Source organism: Myotis davidii, unplaced genomic scaffold (assembly GCF_000327345.1).
Source record: "Myotis davidii unplaced genomic scaffold, ASM32734v1 scaffold77, whole genome shotgun sequence".
Classification (NCBI taxonomy): Eukaryota; Metazoa; Chordata; class Mammalia; order Chiroptera; family Vespertilionidae; genus Myotis; species Myotis davidii.
This window is the reverse complement of record NW_006289713.1, coordinates 2,444,877-2,463,911: the sequence shown is the minus strand read 5'-3', so window position 1 is coordinate 2,463,911 and position 19,035 is coordinate 2,444,877. Positions and strand designations below refer to the sequence as shown.

The 19,035-nt window shown below is 61.8% G+C and overlaps 1 protein-coding gene across 1 annotated transcript in view; it reads right to left on the bottom strand.

Annotated features, from left to right (window-relative positions):
• Positions 1 to 19,035, bottom strand: part of PIEZO1 (piezo type mechanosensitive ion channel component 1) — a 45,222-nt gene that overhangs the window by 12,479 nt on the left and 13,708 nt on the right. The window contains exons 6-26 of the mRNA XM_015562927.1: positions 16,694 to 16,818; positions 11,061 to 11,183; positions 10,131 to 10,173; positions 9,878 to 10,016; positions 6,727 to 6,898; positions 6,363 to 6,576; positions 6,102 to 6,273; positions 5,876 to 5,989; positions 5,716 to 5,794; positions 4,982 to 5,082; positions 4,213 to 4,473; positions 3,499 to 3,610; positions 3,240 to 3,418; positions 3,015 to 3,163; positions 2,710 to 2,892; positions 2,198 to 2,310; positions 1,856 to 2,016; positions 1,549 to 1,725; positions 887 to 1,012; positions 585 to 785; positions 7 to 101 (exon numbers count right to left, since the gene is read on the bottom strand). Of these exons, the coding sequence (XP_015418413.1) occupies positions 7 to 101; positions 585 to 785; positions 887 to 1,012; positions 1,549 to 1,725; positions 1,856 to 2,016; positions 2,198 to 2,310; positions 2,710 to 2,892; positions 3,015 to 3,163; positions 3,240 to 3,418; positions 3,499 to 3,610; positions 4,213 to 4,473; positions 4,982 to 5,082; positions 5,716 to 5,794; positions 5,876 to 5,989; positions 6,102 to 6,273; positions 6,363 to 6,576; positions 6,727 to 6,898; positions 9,878 to 10,016; positions 10,131 to 10,173; positions 11,061 to 11,183; positions 16,694 to 16,818 (3,039 nt within the window). The remainder of the gene's footprint in view (positions 1 to 6; positions 102 to 584; positions 786 to 886; positions 1,013 to 1,548; positions 1,726 to 1,855; positions 2,017 to 2,197; positions 2,311 to 2,709; positions 2,893 to 3,014; positions 3,164 to 3,239; positions 3,419 to 3,498; positions 3,611 to 4,212; positions 4,474 to 4,981; positions 5,083 to 5,715; positions 5,795 to 5,875; positions 5,990 to 6,101; positions 6,274 to 6,362; positions 6,577 to 6,726; positions 6,899 to 9,877; positions 10,017 to 10,130; positions 10,174 to 11,060; positions 11,184 to 16,693; positions 16,819 to 19,035) is intronic.

The window sequence follows — 19,035 nt, the reverse complement described above, 5'->3', positions numbered from 1 at the left end:
AGGGGCCGGCGGGTGAGGATGGCCACCAGCCAGCAGCCGTGCAGGATGACCATAAAGTTCATGCGCTGCCCGATCACGTTCACGGCCATCAGGAAGCAGATCTGGGGGTGGCAGAAGGGCAAGAGGAGATGAGAATGGGAGACAGAGGGAACTGGTGGAGGGCCTTTCTTGGATCTGCCTCCAGGCAGCCGGGGGCCCAGCAGGCTGGCTCGGAGGGGCACAGGCAGCACAGGGACAGAACACCTTCGCCTCGAGGCGGGTGGGCCTGCAGCCTGGGCTCACGGCAGCCCACGCCACGCTCCTGGAGGGATGGAGAGGTTGGACGTGGCTCCCCCGTGCCGGGGGGGGAGACTGAGGCGAGGAGGCTCTGTGGCAAAGCTGAGACTCTGACCCCGTCTCCAGCCCGAGTCCTGGCCCCCCTGTCCTCACCCCACAGGCCAGCCTTGCCCGGGAGAACACAGCACCCTTGGTGGTCCACCTCCTGTGCCCCCAGGCGGCCCTTGTGCACCTGTACACGGCAGATGCTCAACCAAGGCCCCTCCCCCGAGGGCGGCACAGACCTCTGATGGTGAGGGGCGACTCACCTCCAGCCCAAATTTGTAGAAAAAGAAGTTGATGAAGTATTTGACACAGCTAAGCAGGTCCCGGTCCAGCTGCTGGCGGGTGCCTTCGATGCAGACGGCCTGGGCGGGCAGCGGGGCCAGCTGGTGCTGCCGGCGGTGGTGCTCCTGGCGCCGGTACACGATGGCCTCGAACACCAGCAGCAGCAGGATCTGCAGGTGGTTCTGGGGAGGGGGACAGTGAGGCCCTCCAGTCTTGCCTCCAACCCCCAAATGCCCCAGTCTCCTCGGTCCCACCCCGCCCGCCGCCTTGGCCCTGCTCTCACCTGGATGTAGCCCAGGTTTGGGTAGCCCTTCCGCACCCCAAACCAGTTGGCCGGGTCGATGGGACCCCGGTACAGCAAGGACTGGTTGATCTCTGTCTTCTGCAGGTTGGTGCTATTGGGGAGGGGCTGGGAGACCGGGGCAGTGTCAGCACCTGCCCCCCGCTGGTCACTGGACGCTGACCCAGCCCTGCCTTGGGTCCCTGTCCCAACAGCAGCTCCAGAATAGGTCTGGGCCAGGTCACAGCTGCCCCCAGCCAGGGATACGGGGGAGCTGTCAGCCTCGAGACCACCTTAATGGAGAAGGGGACAGGGTGACTAGGGGTGGGGAGGCTTCGGCAGGGGTTGCGGGGGAAGTAAAGAGAAGCTCTGGGCAGGGGCTCCCCTGAGTGGCCTCCCCCTCCCCGGTCTGGCTGGGGCTCCCCTTCGCTTGAGGAGACATCTGGCCCCGGCACCACCTCACCCGCGACCTGTATTTCAGCAGCGAGTTAGCCGAGTCAGGACGCTTCTCTAGCCCAGACACCCTGGCATGGGGAGTGGGTCCCCCATAGACCGGGTCGAAGGACACCTCCTCCAGGCGGCCCCTGGCCCCGAGGATGGCCCTCTGCATCTGTCCCTCACACCCTGCACTAAAGGAGCCGTCCCTGCAGCCCCGCGTGGCGCACCTCAGTGCAGTTGTTGGAGTACTTGTGGGGGCTGACGACCTTGAGCTGGTAGAGCATCTTGCACACGATGATGATGCAGGTCCACACGGTGGACAGACAGGAGGCCATGGGCCGGAAGCGGGGGTAGGGCAGGGCGAAGGCCCAGAGCACCACCAGCAGGAGGTTCATCACTGACACCTGTGCGACAGCCAGGCAGGGGAGCTGAGCCAGGCAGGCGGGCACTCCCTCCTGCAGCCCGGGATCCGGGGAGGCCCACGGGGTGCCCCGAGGGGCCCCCTGCAGACAAGGGAGGTGTGTGTCCTCTCACCTCCTTTAGGGCCACCCAGACGGTGTACAGGGCCACCAGCTTAAAGATGTGCAGCTCCAGCAGGCGTCGCACAAACAGCTGCACGCGGGTGAGGACGTTCGAGAAGCTGGCGGACAAGTCCAGCAGCCGCTCGGCCACCAGGCCCCATTTGTTGGCTGTGACTGTGGGGGGTGGGGGGGGTGGGGGGGCAGGTGTTGAGAAGGGAACAGGCACTCTGGACCTGGGGCTGTTCTGTCCTGGGTAGACAAGGCTCCCCTGGGGCTCATAGGGGACCCACCCGGTGACCCGGCTCCTTGGCACCCTACACTCATCTCTCAGGGGCTGTACTCCCTTCTGACTTACCTTCCGGGACCTGCGTGGCCTGGTTGGAGCCAGCAGTGCCCCACCCCTGGTTCCTAGGGGCTTCCTCCTCCTCGTCCTGCTGCAACAATGGGGTCCCGCTCACTGCGTCCTGCCTAGGACAAACCCCAAAAGTGTCACTTCCTCCCAGTGCTCCTGCCCTCCTGGGCTAACAGTGCCCCCTCCTGCCTCTGCTGGGTGACCTGTGCTATTTGTGTGCAACCGTTAGGTCAGAGCATGAGGCCCAGCTGACTTTCCACCGTTGAGACCCCGCTGGGTCAGAGAAAACATCCCCTACCTAAGGCCCCTCGGCATTTGAAGACGATGGCCAAGGCCTTCCCATGGCTCTGGGTCCCCCACCCCCGAATCCCACCAGCCGCCTACCCCTCCCCGACAAGGCCCTTCTCTGTGCAGGTTCAAGGTGGAGACACTCTGCAAGCCCCTGTGCCCCCACTGCCCACCCCCCACCAGCCAAGACCAGAGCCCGCACTCCTCAGAGGCAGAGGCGGGCGCACCTGTGAGCCCAGCGGGGGCGGCAGGCGCCGGGCAGGGGGATGTGCTCCAGGTCGGTGAGCTGCATGAAGGGCTGGTGGAAGTAGTGCAGCTGCAGGATGCAGGCGAGCAGGAAGAAGCCAGGGATGAGGATGCTCGAGAAGAGCTCGGACACGCTGAACTGCTCCAGGCCCAGGTCCCCCAGCCTGTGCAGGGAGCACCGTCAGCACCGCCCGGCCCTGCAGTCCCCGACACAGAGCCTGGGGCCTGAGGAGACGAGGGGCCCAAGCCCGGGCCTCGCCCGCCTGCCCACCCGCTGGGGACTCACTGCTCGTCAGTGAAGCCTGTCAGGTTGCGCCAGTACATGGGGAAGTCCTGGAACTGGAAGGTGTAGACAGCGATGAGCACCAGCATGGTGTAGGCCACCACCAGCCACCAGAACACCTTGAGCAGCTTCCTCCACAGGCTGTAGTAGACCTGCAGGACGAGGTGTGTGAGGCGCCCTGCAGGGAGGCCGGTCTGCCTGAGGGTCCCACCTGCCCGCCCCAGGTACCTGGAAGAGGGTGAGGCAGAGCAGGAAGAGGAACATGTAGACGATCTTGTAGACGACGAGACGGCCTGCGAAGCTGACCACGATGAACATGCCGGCGCACACGTAGATCCAGTACTTGACATAGATGCCAGTGACCAGCTCCCCCAGGCTCCGGAGCAGCGTCCGAGTCCGCGTGGGCTCTGGGGGCCAAGCCAGGGGACCCGGGTGTGACTTCAGGATCGGGCGGGAGGGGGCTGGCCCAACTGCCCCGCCCACTCACCTGTGTCCGCCACAGTGACCTCCATCAGCGCGGAGGGCGTCTTCTTCCTCCTCAGCAGCTTTTCCTTGACGAACTGGCGCAGCAGGAGCCAGAAGGTCAGGGTATACAGCAACTGCAATGGGGAGGGCAGTGTCACTGAGGGGCGGGCAGCCTGGCACCCCTCCCAAAGCCAGGGCCCAGGCCAAAAAGATGTGGGCAGGGGGGACCCCAGCAGAAAGGCGGCCAGCCCGGCCCCTTGTTCCTGTAGGAACAAGCTCATCCTGTTGCTTACACACCTGCACACAAGTTCATGCACAAGTGAACACATGTGCACACTAGGCTCATATGTCTGCATATGTTCACACATATGTATGTAGACGTTCATATGTTTGCATGCACAACTGCATACACATACTTGCACACAGGCTCAAACATCTCACACAGTGAGATATGACCCACTGAGGCCCAGAGGCAGCACGTGACACTAACAGAACCTATGCTAGGGAGACTGGACAGTGCCCCCTAAAACACAAGGTCATCACTCACGCACTCCAGCAACTACTCTGGGCTGGCCAACAGGGACCCCGTGGTGACCGCTCAACAAGGGCCTGCCCTCCTGAGCTCCCACTCCATGGGGAGCTGGCCCACAAACAGGATGGCGCTGTCTGGGGTCCTCACGCAGACACCCAAGGCACCAGCACATGCTCACAGGTGCCCCGGAGGGAGGGCACTCACCATGGCACCGAGGTCCAGGCAGGGGTAGCGCGTGTGCTCCAGCCCCAGCTGGCGCAGGCTGACGGGACCCAGCGTGGTGGGCAGCTCCGAGTGCAGGTCCATGGCCCACACGTAGCGCAGGCAGCACAGCGCCAGCCCGTAGAGCAGGATGAAGGGCGAGCAGAGCATGGCCATCTGGTGGCGGCTGCGCACAGTCCAGATGAGGCAGGCCCAGAGCAGCAGCACGAAGGTCAGCCAGCTGTGGTAGGTGATGCTCCACACCTGGTGGCAGGGGCCGGTGGGCATGGCTGCACAATCCACCTGGCCCCGTCCCGACCTGCTCCCCCAGGATGCCGAGGGGCAGGGCCCCAGGGAGGTGCTCAGACAGAAAGGCAAACATGCCCATCGGCCTGGAGCACAGGACACACGCCACCCCACACCACACATGATCACACACATTCATATACAGGCACAAATAGTCTCATACACACACACACACACTCACAATTCATATACGCATATGTTCACATACATACATGCTCACACATATACACATGCTCACATGAACACATGTTCACACATGCTCACACTCATACAAACACACACACACACACACACACACACACACACACGCAGCTGTGGGCTAGCCAGGGTGAATCTTGGCCAGCAGGACACAGCTGCCTTTATTTCTGGTGAGGACGCATCAGGCTGTGAAACATGGGCCACCATCCACCTCGCATACGTGCGAAGGAACCCCCGGGAAAGGCCCACCAGGCTGGCTGCTCCTTACCATCATGGCGATGAGGGCACACACGTAGCTCTGGTCCATGATGAGGTGGCCCAGGCCATGCAGTGGAGATGTCTCTCTTGGCTCAGCCAGCCTGGGGTGCACTAGAGGGTGGTGCCAGGGTTACCTGGGAAGCTCTGACACCAACAGGCCAGACCCCTCACCCACACTTGACTTTGCCCTGTAATGTGGCTGGGGTTGGAGAGCAGCAGCCCAGCGGGAGGAGGCTCCAGGGGCAGAAAAGGCAGGCTCCTATCTGGCACTGCCCCCACTGCCATGTGACTGGGCGTCTTGGCCCTCTCCAGGCTGCCATGTCCAAGGCTCTGAAGAGAAAGAGGGACAAGATGGCCGGGACCCCTCCCACCTCGGTGGCTATGCAAGTCCTCAGGCGCCAGCTTTGAGGCCAGTGATTCAGCTCCTGCTTTGTGCAGGGGCAAGTCACAAAACGGAAATCAAGGCTTCAGGCAGAAAGAACACCCAGAAAATTGCCCAGTCCTACCCAGCCGCCACCTGCCCAGATGACAGACAGCCACCCTGGGCCTCTGGGCCAGCCCAGGGCGGAGCAGTCCAGTTCTCCAGAAACTGGGAGGTAGTTGCCCCCAAAGGTCAGCAGCATGACTCCTGACAAGCACAACTGGAGGGGCCAACATGCGAGACAACCCCGTGGCCACCAGGGGGCAGCAGCAGTGTGCCCACAGAAGGTGATATCCCTAGGCTGCCACGGTGTGTCTACTCACTGGGGCGCTGCTGGACCGGGCTGTGGCTGCTCAGGTCGTGCACGATGCAGTTGTCAGCCTCAGGGTCAGGCATCGTGTGCTGAAGAGGCAAGCCAAGACCTAGTGAGCCAAGCCCACGGGCAGGTGGGCTCACCCCCATCACTCAGCCCAGCCTCCTTACCTGGGTAGCACCCTCCTCCTTGGCGGCTGCACCCCTGGCCTTGTCCTGGGGCCAGTGGTCCACCTCAGTCAGCTCCACCTCCCGCTCCTCGACACCCTCAGCCGCCACCTTTTTCTGCAGAGACCAGAACAGAGCTCAGCCCCCCACCCTGCCCGAGAGCCATGGCCTGACGGGGATGGGGTGTCCAGAGGAGTGAGACAGGGGAGCGCTGGTCCTGGGCGCCCACCTGGCCTGGGGGGTGGTGTGTGCGGAGCTTCAGAAGTGAGGTCACAGTGTAGTACAGGAGCAGCAGGATCCCGGGGCTCACGTACACGGGCCAGTCGTGGCTGGTGTTGAGGGCCAGTGAGTTGGCACTGGAGCAGTTCGTGTGGGCCACGAAGTCCTTAAGGCCGAAAACCCTGCCGAGAAAAGGCATGGCACTGACCCCTGGATGGGAGGAGGGCAGGGAGGAGGGGGCAGAGCAGAACCTGTTCAGATGAGCCCTCACCTGGCCCAGATGCCAGCCGGAGGGAGCATGTCCTGGGCGAAGGGCATCTGGTAGCAGTAGAGGCAGATGAGATGACCGGCGCCAAAGCAGCCCACCATGACGCAGAGTGTGCTGAAGCCCAGGGGGCTGATGGGAAAGTGACAGGCCCACCAGGTGCAGATGCCCAAGAAGAACAGGAAGTAGACGCTGGAGAAGGCCGAGGGGTGGGCAATGCCTGCAGAACCGGACAGAGGCATGCAGGGTCATGCTTGGCCAGGGTGGGGTGACCTCTGTCTCACTGGTCAGCAGGGAACTCGGTAGGTGTGAAAACCCCTCCTGGTGTGACGTTCGGTGCTGGGATCCCCGCTCCCTGCCCAGTGGGTACCTGCCAGCGCGAGCAGCACGAGGGCCAGAATCCGCCCAGCAGCCACCAGCAGCCAGTGAGCTGTGATCCGGAACCGGGCAGCCAGCCTCGACTTCCGCGTGGGGGCCAGCACAGGGGCTCCCTGCAGCCCCACCGGGGAGCCGGTGTCCACTTCCCTGTCATCGTCTTCCTGCCACGGTCACAGAGAGGGATGGAGGTCAGGGGCAGGGCACTCAAGCCACCAGCGCCAAGGGGCTGCCAGCCTGAGTGTGGACTTGTGCTGCCCTTCTTGCCCAAAGCCCACTCACCGCCTTCCCACTGCCTCACCCAAGTTCACAGCCCTGCAGGCCTTCCTGGAGGCAGCCAGCCCAACCCCAAAACACGCTCCTGCCAAGCCCTGGCACACACGATGACTGACCGTGCGGGCTGACTGTGGACTATTCTAGAACCACTCAAGGGCCTCTTCTTTGTCTCCCATCTAAGTTGCCACAGATTTCTGCATGAATCTGTAAAGCCTGGCCCTGCTTAGTGGGCCCCTGAGAGGCCTGCGCGGAGCCCGTGCCTTCCTGCCTCGTCCTGGCTCTCCCTGATGTCCAGGAAACAGCTGCTCCAGGAAGCCTCAAGCTCGGCCACAGGAAGCAGGGTTTTTGGAAAAAGGAAACCAGTATGTGACATGTGCACTTCACTGCCCAGTTACAGAGAACCTTCCACGGCTACACTTGGCTCCAGGGGCTGAACCAGCACTTTCCTATAAGTAAAGAAGCAGCGGCTCAGAGGAGACCCCAAATTACATAGCCGTTTGCATTCTGCTCCCTCTCCACTGCCCAGGGGGCCTCTAGAGAACAAGAGATGGACTCCAGGGGTGTGGCCAGGTGCAAGGGTCTCCTGGGGCCCCCAACAGCTCTTCTGGAAGCCAGCTGCCCAGGAAGATACAGGATGACCCTTCCAGGCCTCCCTTGCCCATGGTGGGGCCAGAGATCCAACAGGGCCTGCTTCCTGTGGCCCTAGCTCCAGGCTTCCTGGAACGGAGCTGCTTCCTGGACATCAGGGAGAGCCAGGACGAGGCAGGAAGATCATGGGCTCCGCATCGATGCCCAGGCCCTGCCCCAGGTCCTCCTCTGCAAAATGCACGCCCTGCCCGTGCCTTTCCCAGCCACTGAGGCAGCACTAGGCATCGGGGCTGAGAGCACAGGCTCAGGCAGCAGGCGACCCGGTCACATCCCAGCTCCGGGGTCTCATAGGCGCAGCCTCCGGCAAGTCACCTAACCTGAGTGTTCCCCTGTCCATCAAATGTGGGTGGGGACCAGACAGGAGAGATGAACCAGACAGGTCCTGTCTTCACAGAGCCTGGCGGGTGGGGTGAGGAGGCCCCAGGGAGGTGTGCGTTGTGCCTGAAAGGAGGGAGGGGCAAGCCAGGAGAATAGGCTACAGGCTATTTAGAACCCTGGGTACCAGAGCAGGCCTCTGAGTTGGAACTTGTAACCAGGGTTCCCTCCAGACCCCAGAATGCAGAAGTTGGAGGCCCCAGATAGCCTGGAAGGGAAAGATGGCTGCTAGAAGGTGGGGCAGCCAGGCCTGAGCTCACCCGCCCACAGCCTGGCCCAGGCCCTGGGAAAGCTTCTGAGAAGGTCTGTGAAAATGAGCATATCTGGGAGTGGAAAAAACAGAGGCGGCAGCTGGGAGAAAGACAGGTGCTGGGGGCTGCGTGTGGTGTCCAGCCTGGCCAGGCCTGGCTCCCGCCCGACTCAGCTCCCACAGGCCATCCCGGGGAGCAGGGCAGACACGTCCCCTCGTCTCCTCACCTCCCCCGCCTCAGAGCATGCACGCACACGGGTATGACCATCAGGACACGTGCACGTCCAGACTGTGGACACCGCGTGTGTGTGTGTGGGGGGCTGCTCCTAGCTCTGGGCTTTAAACCTGGCTTTGCTTTGAGGTCTGCCTATACCCGTAGCCCCTGGGATGTCAGGATGGCACAGCTCTATGCCACTGAGGACACTTGGATGAAGGTGACATTTCCTGGTTGCCCAGCAGACCAGAGCCCAGCCCCGATGGGCAGCATGGAGTGACTGACCCCTCCTGCACATCCAAAGATTTCTGGAATAATCCAGCCCCTTCCCGGCAAAGCTGTGGATCGCTAATGAGGAAACCAGAGGCAGCCCTGGCCCATGCGCACACTGTGCCCACGTGCTCCTGTGGGGAAGGTGAGGGCCAACTCTGCTGGGAGGGGGCCCCAAGAGCAGGGAGGAGGGAAGTCCCAGCCCTGGCTCAACCCCCCACAAAGGCCTGGAAAAGCCACTCAATCTCCAGGTCCCTCTGAAACGTTGGTGCCAGCCTTGCCCCACGGATGGGGCAGCAGCAGACGGGACAATAGGCTGGGTGAGCTGCAGGCTGACTCGCCCTGACCTGCTGGCTCCCCTCCACAGGCTCTTTTGTAGGTCGAGGCCCTCATGCCCCATGAGCCTTAGCTACTGAACAAAGGGATTCTGGGGATGGGGGGTGGAGAGCCTGTGGCCCCCAGGAGGTTCTTATGCCGGGACCCCTGCACAGTCACAGATCCCGCCCAGCCCTCAGACCAGGCCCTACTGGAGGGAGGGCCCAGGCAGGGACCCCAGCACATGCCCTGCCCAGGCAGGACCCCCTAACCGAGGGCAAAGCCCTCTAAGGACAGTGTCTGGCTTAGGGCCTTGCCGGCCTGAGCCTACGCAGCCCCCACCGGGCCCACAAGCCCACGGACGCTGCTATGGATGTGGCTTCTCAAACATCCACCCCTGTGTCCATCAGTCCATCTGTCTGTCAGTCCCTAGGTCTCCCTGATGGTTGGCGCAGACCTTCCTCCAGCACTGCTGACTCCCTCCTGCCCTGTGGACCCAAAGAATCTCCTCCAGGATGGTCCCTAAGGGCACGGACACTGTCTGGGTGCCCCGCAGGGTCCTCCAAGAGGGGCCCTGCCAGGACCATGCCACATCGCTAGCGCCCCCCTCCCATGAGACACGCATCTTCTCTCCCCTCTGGGATCCCGTCTTTTCATAACTAGCACATATTCACTCTTACAAATAAAATTCCACATTTGTTAAAATAGAAAAAAAGAGATAAATAATCCTCAACTGTCCGGATCCCAGCTCTAGAACGCCCCTCCCCCCACACGCGCATTCTGCCCGCCACAGCTCACCGGCTCCTGGCAGGGCTGACTCCGCCGGGCTTCCCGTGTGAGGCGCCGACAGAGGCCAAGGCACACAGCAGAGACCACCAGGATGCCCAGGTCGGGGGCCACCAGCCGCACGGCATTGGGGATGTCCTTCAGGTCCAGCCTGTGAAGGGCAGGAGAGTCCATTGGTCAGCCCAGGAGGGCGGGTGCCAGCAGGGAGGGTGGGGGCCCTCCCCCTGGGCCTGGAAATCCCCGGTGGAGGCAGAGGGGGTCTTACCTCGTGACCCCGACAAGTCGGGAGAGGTTCTCCCAGTGGCTGCCTGCGGAGAAAGGCACCGGGGAACCGGGTCAGGCAGGTGGGCTCTGAACACGCCCCTGGGAGCCCCAGAGGCACGGAATGCCTGGTGTCCGGGGCTCCTGTGGCTGGTATCAGGGATGCTCAAAAACAGTCTGTACTGAGAGGGAAACTGAGGCCTAGCCGGAGAGCCAGGTGGAGCAAAGGACTTCAGTTGTGCCCGGCAGGGCCCCAGTGGCCGGGCGGCTGGGCCAGGCTCTCGGACCCATCAGCAGAGCCGGCTGCTCCTTGGGGGCTGGACTGGGGAGGCCTGGTCTCAGAGCCACCAGGACCAGGACCGGCGCAAGGCACCTGACTTCCCTCCAGTTTCTAACGTGCAGGCGGCGCACATTCATCACAGAATCAATGGGAAGTCGGTGCACGCCCGGCCTGCCATGTGGGACCTGGAGGGAGACCCTAGCCAGGCAGGACTGGGAGCCTAGGGCTCCCTCGCCTGAAGGCTGGGGTGTTGGCGCCAATGGAGCTGGAGGGCTGGGGGCCAGCTGGCGATACCGGCCGTGCGTGAAAGTGCACAGGCAGTGTCTCCAACCCCAGCAGGGGAAGAAGATGCTGACAGAGGGGAGGACCTGAGGAGACCAGGGCTGCCCCCAGAACCGGACTCCAGCCCAGCCCCACGGTCGGCCATTACTGGGGCGCTTTACTCGGGCCATCTCGGCTGGACAGAAATCAGACAGGTGCCCGGATGGCCATTAGGCAAAGCCTGGGTGAGACAGGGCAGCCAAGCTCCCAAGGAGACCTGAGGTGCCTGCAGGGCTGCGGTGGCTCTCTCTCCCCTCCCGCCTCCAGTTAGCCACTAGCTCGGCCTCAGGCCTGCTGCTCCAGGCCCCCCTCCCCGCCCTCTCAGCAACTCACAGTTCGACCCCAGAAACTGGTCCAGGCCAGGCACAGTGTGCAGGCATATCTGGAAGGTAAGGTGGGCTGCCAGGAAGAGGAGGCTGAGGACCAACAGCGCGCGGAGGAGGCGGCCGGTGTGACCTGTGGGCAGAGAAAGGGGTGAGGCCAGCCCTGAGCCAGGCCCCGTCAGCCAGCCCTGGACACACCCCGACCGTGCCATGGGGTCCGGGGGGCCGTCGGCAGCTGCTCTCATGCAGTGCTCTGTACCATCTCACTGACCACTCACAAGGGCCCCGTGGTTGGGCACTATCATCAATCCCAATTTATGGACACAAACGAGGTGACGGGACTTCCCAGTCACAAAGCAGGGAACAAGGGCACAGCACAGCAGCCCGCCTGCTGCCTGGGGCTGAGGGACAGCTGGGGGCAGGAGCCAGCACAGAAAGGAGAGGCCCCACACTTAGGGGGTATTTCCTGTCCATCAAATGTCGGGGGGTGGTTTGTTCACGGGTCCGGCAAACATGTGTGTCACTGCTTGGCCTTGGCCACAGAGCGCGCCTTCACCCCCCGGGGGGACTGAAAACAGACACCAGGGGTGATGGGTGGAGGGGGGCAGGGCTGGGCCTGTGTCTTCAGGAAGATTTTTTTTTGCGGGGACAGCCTCCCTCTCCTGGGGTGTCATGCAGCTAAATACCCCCCGTGTGTGTGTGGAACGAGTCACTGCAGAAAGGAATGAAGCTGCCGCGTGCCGGTGCCTGCTGGGCCCGGCGGGGCTGAGCGCCTCACAGGCCTCACTTCACCATCCCGGGGCCCACCTGTGGGAGGGCCCTGAGGAGACCAGGGCTGCCCAAGAGCCGGACTCCAGCCCAGACCCACGGTCAGTCATTACTGGGCACTTTACTTGAGCCATCTCGGCTGGACATAAATCACGGACAGGCAGCCTCAACAGGTGCCCTCTCCCCTCCTCACCTGCGGGCCAGGCAAACACAGCAGGGCTGAGTCCCCCGGGCGGGAGGCCTTGGCTGCAGGAAGGGGCTGGGCAGCCCACTCTGTGCAGAGGCCAGCACCACAGACCTCCACTCGGTTCTCACTGTCGCCCTCTGAGCTCTGAATCTGGGGTTCAGGACACCAGCTGTGCCAGCCCCTGGGCTTTTGGCAGGAGCCCCCAGCCCTCACCCCTGCTGGCGGGCTGCTTTGCTAACGACAACTTGCAGAGCAGCTGCCCCTCTGCCAGCTGCAGGGGGACAGCTGGAGTCACCATTAAACCAGCTTTTTCTCCTGCCCAGAGGGTGGCAAGCAGAGGGCCCATGTCCCTTTTGCTCACTACCTTTCAGCACAATCACTGTTTGTTGAACAGACTCAGGGCTCCCCATCTCCCCTCCCCCAGGGCTGGCCCAGCAGGTGGCACTTCTGGAGTGACATGTGGGCGCACATGGTGGAGGACGAGTCCGTCATCATTCACCCGCTGTCTTGCCTGATTTTACCAAGGGAAGCTGGGCTCAGAGAGGGCACGGGGCGCCTTCGGGCAGCCCAGAGAGGCACCAGGCAGGACCTAGACAGCTGCTTCGCCTCACTCATTTCGAGGTCCCTCCCAGCCCTGACATCGGACCCTTGGATTACAGCCTCTGACCTGCAGCAGGCAGGGGTGAGCAAGGAGAGCAGGGTGGAGCTGGTGGAAGAAACCACCCCCCGGCAGGAAGGAGAAATGGAAAATGAATGGGAGAGTCTGGCCCTGGGTCCTGGCTGGGCCCCTCTGCTCACAGCCTCAGGCCAAGAGGAGGGAGAGGCCACAGGCCTCCCTGCAGGAGGACCGAGCTGCCCGTGGGGCGTTGTGCAGGGTTCCTCCCTACCAGGAACCCACAGGAGCCACAGGGTGAGGAGCAGAGCTTCCCCGCCACTCCTCAGCCTCCCCTCTGCCTGCCTCGCCTGCATGGTTCTCCTGCAGGTCTGGGAAGTTCCAATGATGACGTGGTGGGAGGGTGCCTGCCCGGGGCCACCCCGTCCATTCCATGGACTCACCCTGCTCCCAAGCCATGAAGACCTGAGGCTGACCTTGCGGTGCTTTCAAGACTGATGGGCTCCTGGTGCACGCCAAGGCCTGAAGGTCGGGGAGGGAAGCACCAGGCCTCAGGCCCGTCAGCAGGAGAGTGCGATGAACCGCCCACCTGGCTCGCGCCTGACAGCCTTCCTATCCCACACCCAGGGCATCGCCTGGCAGGCACAGCAGATGTCAGCACTTCCCACCATCTTGCCCTCCCCTTCCCGGTTCATTTCTCAGTTGGCTGCAGTGTCTTGGAACTGCCTGGCCCCCTGCCTGGCACTCAACACACCGCCTATCAAAGCTGGGCTGCTCTCCCACCTGCCCAAGCCCCACTGAGCTGGGAGCAACGAATCCCCTGGGCCTGGGAATTCACATGTGGATGGCGGGCAGCAGGGATGAGCCAACCCACAGGGCAGCTCTGGCTCTGGCTAAGCAGGGGTTCAGGCAGGTGAGGGATTCCTGCATCTGCTCAGGAGGGAAGAGGGGTGCAGCCGGGGCCCATCCCATTACAGATGTTGAAAACAGATCCCTGTAGACTCCGAGGTTCAGCCCTGAGTATCAGGAATGGCTGCCATTAGCAGGCGGAGGAGAAGGGAGCTGGGGGAGTCGGGAGGAGGCTCATCTGTTACAGCCGCTGGGAGGTGCTGCCTGCCCTCTCCCCTGGGGACCTTCTGTCACTCACTTGCCAGGCAAGGCTCGCACATAGAAGGACAAGGCCCTGCCCTTGCAAGGCAGGTAGCCCCACCGTTGTGCCTGGCAACGGGGTGGTTGGGCACAAATAATGCCCACCCTGCAGGGGCTGGAGCTCCCACTTAGGGCTTTACGCTCAGGCAGGAAACTCCAGAGAAACAGGAGGAGGGGCCAGGAGGCTGTGGCCCAGGACCGGGGGAGGGCTCCTCCCAGAGAGGGGCTTGTAAAGGAGCATCTGTCTGACCTAGACACGGAGCCCCCTAAAATCGGCTGATGGTGGCTGCTCAGTCCGCAAAGGCTCCAGAGGGTCCTCAGCAGGGTCCCGACCCCCACTGCCCATCCAGCCGCAGTTCATGGACCCCCGGCCTTCCACCCTCGTATTCCCTCTGAACTGCCGTCCACAAGGCCCGGCTCACACTGCCCTCTTTGGGGCAGCCCAGTCCCTTGCAGATGTGGTGCCAGCCCAGGGCCAAGGTCCTAGGCTGTGATCCCCCCCCCCCCCCACACACACACAATGTGGGCAAGAGCCAAGCATGGTGGGTGGGGTATGCGTGGAGACCCCTTGGGGTGGCACAGGGGTGTTCCAGGAAGTGCTTTGAGAAGCCAAGGGAAGGGGCATCTTCCAGTTGTCCAAGGTCCCATCTCATCCAGGAGGGTCCAGAGAGGCGGGGTAGAATGGAGACAGGGCAGGGGCAAACCAAAGTCTGAACATCGAGGCTGGGGCCGTCATCTGCTCTCTGAGAGCTGGGCAGGATGATGGGACTTACACATGGGGCCCCTCATCCCATCATCCAACAGACGTTAGGGATCCTCAGGTCCTCAGCCCTTCACACAGCACCTGAGTCAGGGCAAAGGCCCGGGGCCCACCGGGCAGGGCAGCATGAGGGGTCTTGTCCTAAGGCAGGAATGGGCTCCCTGAGTCCCTGCATGTTAATCTGGTCACAGGGAGCTGACCCTCGTCCCTGAAGCTTCTGTTGTACCACCGCCCTGCGGTGACCTCCATGGCACATGGCCCACGCCCACCAGCCCTGCCCCTGCTTGGCAGCCCCTAGTGGCCAATGAAGGAATTGGAATTTCCTGAGGAAACCGGCAACACCTCTGGGATCCTCCCCTTCCTGCACTGGAGATCCACCCTGGCTCCCTGTGGTCAGGCCCATGCCCCTGTGGGGATGGGGCCAGGGATCAGTGCCTATGGGCCGGGCAGCTTCAGACCTCATCCAGGTGCCAGCGCCAAGGCCAGGCCACACAACTCAGGAACCCGGGGCCAGGCGTTCAGGCAGGGGCAGGCCTCCCACCTTCCCCTTTCCCGCCCAGAAAAGCCCAGTCTCCCTGTCCCTGATGGGCCTCCAAGGCCCAGAGATGGCCTGACAGAGGCCAGGAGGGGGTCTCCCAGCGCCTAACCCTCCCCAATCCGGACTGCTCCTGCCTCGGCCCTGGCGGGAACATGCGCTCCCTCCGCTGCAGATCCAAGGAGTGTGTTTCCTGTCACATAAGGGCATGAAGTATTTACTGAAATATTTACAGGACAAGCAGCTTTGAGCTGAGGGCTTGGGAACAAACAGAACTGGCTCCACAGAGAAAAGAGAACGGCATGGGTGCAGACTCTGCCCAGTAGACCCTCCCCTAGGGAGGGGAGGGAAGAGAAGGGAAGGGGAGGGCATGGGGGCCAGCTGGCCTGAGCTGGGAGTCTGGGGCAGACTGCTGAGTCAGCCTGGGAGGGGTCTGGCTTTGTCCCCAGCAGCTCCCAGCCTGTGCCTGTGCTGGGCCCCTCCCCTTCCCGCACCTGAACTAACCCTGTGTTCTAAGACCAACCAGAGCCCTCTGCAAACACCCAAGCAAGGAGGCAGCCTGATGGGGCGGTTAGAGCCAGAGTGACAGGCCAGGGAGGGGGACTGCTGGGAGGCAGAATGCTTCCTCTTGGGACATCCTAGCACAGTGCCTGGACCCCGTGGGAGAGTTTCCTTACACAGTGAAGGGGAATCAGATTGCCAGGCAACTGACCGTAAAACAGGCTGATCGTGGGTCCCTGGGTGGGCCCAGGGCAATCACAGGGCCCTAACCCTGGGAGAGGGGCAGGAGGGTCGGAGTCGGGGTGATGGAGTGACAACCGAGCAGCCATTGCGGCCTGGAGGATGGAGAGAGGAGAGGAGGGACCAGAAGCAGGAGGCCCGCGCTCACCCCTCCCCTCTGACACGGGTGCTGAGATGGGACAACAGCCTTCTGCTCCCAGCCCCTCTTGGACGGGTCCCTGCTGTGGGCCGCACTGTCCCACCCCTCCAGTGGGCACAGCTCCCTGATGGGTTTTCCTACATCTGTCTGTGTGGCGGGCACAGAAGACTGAGACAGTGCCCACCCTCCAGAGCTCAGGACTAGAGCTACCCACCAGCTGTGCCGTGACGCCCGGACTAGGAGGTGTTCAGAGGCGCGCTGAGGCCCTGGAGTGCTGGGTGGACACGGGTGGAGCCTGCCTATGACTGGGGGCAGGGAGCGTCAATGTGCTTGCTGGACTTTAGGGCCGGAGCCTCGCTGGGTGAGGGGAATGCCTGGATGGTGCTGGGACAGGGGAGGGGAGGGGAGAACGAGCGGCAGGAAGACTGGCCAGCCCACAGCCCTGGACCTGAGCCTCAGGGTCAGGGGACTCCGCCCAGTGATCCTCCATTACCTTCAGCAAGCCCCTGTAACACACGGTCAGAAAAGAGATTCTGAAGTTAGCAGGGGCCGATGATGAAAATGAGACCTGGGACCACGCAGGCGTTACCCACAGCTGTTAAGCCACAGAAGTTCTTTGCTGCCCAGGGTTTCAACACCTGAGGAGGACCCAACACCGCCCTCCCTCGGGGTGCCTGGGCTGGGCGCACCTGGACAGAGCTCTGAGCCCTAAGCCTCCCCCTCCAGGCAGGAGTCACTGCCTGGCCCTTACCTCGGATGCTGTGCCGGGAGGGGCCCGGGAACCAGGGCAGTAGCAGCAGGAACAGCAGGTAGACCAGCGAGAGCGCATTGGAGCGGAGCAGGCAGGCTGCAGAGGGAGACACATGGTTAGCAGGGCTGCCCGCAGGGGAACGGCCGGTCCCATGCCCTCTCACTGTCCCCCCGACAAAGCCTCCTGAACATCATCCTCAAAACTTCACCCCCCAGAACACTGCCCCCCCATCCATGCTTGTCATTCCTGTGAGGCTGCTCACGCCCTGCATATGCCGGCCACCTTGTTCATCACGACGTCACCTGTCCCTTGGGACTCATGTGCTGTCACACTGTCCCAGACAACATGCCACCTGTTCCTTAGTGCACGTCCACGGTCACACCGTGTCCCCAGACAACACGGGACACTTCCCGACACTTGGTGCATGCACGCTGCCGCTCGGCCCTCCTAGCAGTCTGCTCGCCACCGTTACATGTTGGGGATCGTCCCTGCGGAAACCTGCGGTTCTCATCGTGTCCGTGTGTCCCAGGCACACACCACAAAGCCCTACCCATCCTCCTGTGGGCAGACACAGGTGGTGACTGATCTCCTAGTTTGCTTTCTCTCCTTTAAAAATTTTTATACTTTTAAAAAAATATATATATATATTATTATTGCTGCTGCCTGCACCCCCCCCACTGGGGATCGAGCCCGAAACCTGGACATGTGTCCTTGACCGGAATTGAACCCAGGATTCTTCAGTCTGTGGCTGATGCTCTATCCACTGGACCACACCAGCCAGGGCAAAATTTTTTATATTTTTAATGAACATACAGCATATTTGGCTTTTGGGGTCCAGCTCCCTGAGCTTTCACTTGTGCAAAGTCATGTGGACTCACCCCAGTCTCTGGACTAGTCTCTGTGGCTGTGCCTTCCACAGCACATGGCACGTCACATGCGTGAACTGCCCAGCACCGAGCGCTTGGTCTGGCTCCCACCCGTCTCTGTCATTAGCTCGCTCCTGCCTTTCCTCTTATTAATCCAACATGCCTCTCCGCCCTGTGGGCACTTTCCTGAGTCTCACCCTGTTGGACACTCTTAATAAAGTGCAGCAGGGTGGCTGGGCGACCTCCCTGCCCCCAGGAATTGCGGGTGATCAAGACTCTCACCCCCAAGCTCTCGGCCCCTGTGGGCAGCTCGCGCTCTTCAGGCCTGTCCGGCATCTGTACGATGGGGTTAAAACTACCTGCCCAAAGCGTCGTCAGGAGGGTTAAACTGAATCACAGATGTGAGGGGCCAAGGGCAGGGCTGAGATGCAGGGTTTAGTTCCCTCCTACCTACCCCCTGACTAAGCCCCTTCTATCACCCAGCAACACGGAAACCCAGAACCACATGGTCAGCGCTATGGTCACAAGCTCCGGGTGACCCGCCTCCCTTTCTGGACACTGCAGCATGCTCCCAGGCCCTGGGGAGCTGTCCCCAAAGTTAAGATGCCTCCTCCTTCCATTACACACACTGGCTATAGTGATCAGCTCAACTCTAAATCTAAAGTTTTTCAATTTTCATTTTTAAAAAATCAATCTGATCTGGCCCAAGAGGCAGAAGGGAAATGCACTTATGGAAAAGGCTTCTAAGGTCCCTGTGTGTTTTCCAGAGCTGCACTCTTCAGACCCCAGAGCACTGCCTCTTCGCCCCCCCCTCCCCCGTGCCAGCCCCAGGCCTGCCCCCGAGAGCCGGCACCCCACCCCTCTGTACCTGCCTGGCGAGAGCCTCTCCAGCCAGGGGATATCCAGCCAGCCATTCACCAGCCATTCACCAGCCGTTCACCCAGCCGTTCACCCAGTCTTTCATCCACCCACCCACCTTTCTGTCAGAGTAACTCTCTCCTGAGAACCTATTCTGCAGGTCCCTGCCCTCGGGCACTCATGTTCTGATCTGCCAGGGACGCCAGACACTGAGCAAGTGTACATGCACCAAGGATGGCATCAAAAGCCCATGACAGGGGATCTGATGTGAAGTAGGCACCAGGGAAGCTTCTGGAAGCAGGGGGACAGCTCTGAGGAGGAGGGACAGGTCCTCACTGACACAAATCTGCAGGCTCCGGGCTCTGTAAGAGAGCCCGAGGCTGGGCAGGGGGAATGCAGTTAGTGTTTAATGGGTGCAGAGTTCCAGTTTAGGCTGACGACAAAGTCCTGTGGATGGATGGTGGTGGCGCATTACTGAGAGCATACTTAAATATGTATGTGTATGTGTGTGTGTGTGTGTGTGTGTGTGTGTGTGTGAGTGTATCTATAATGATAAAAGCATAATATGCTAATTAGATCAGAGGGCCAAACGACCTTCTGGATGACATTCCAGACAAC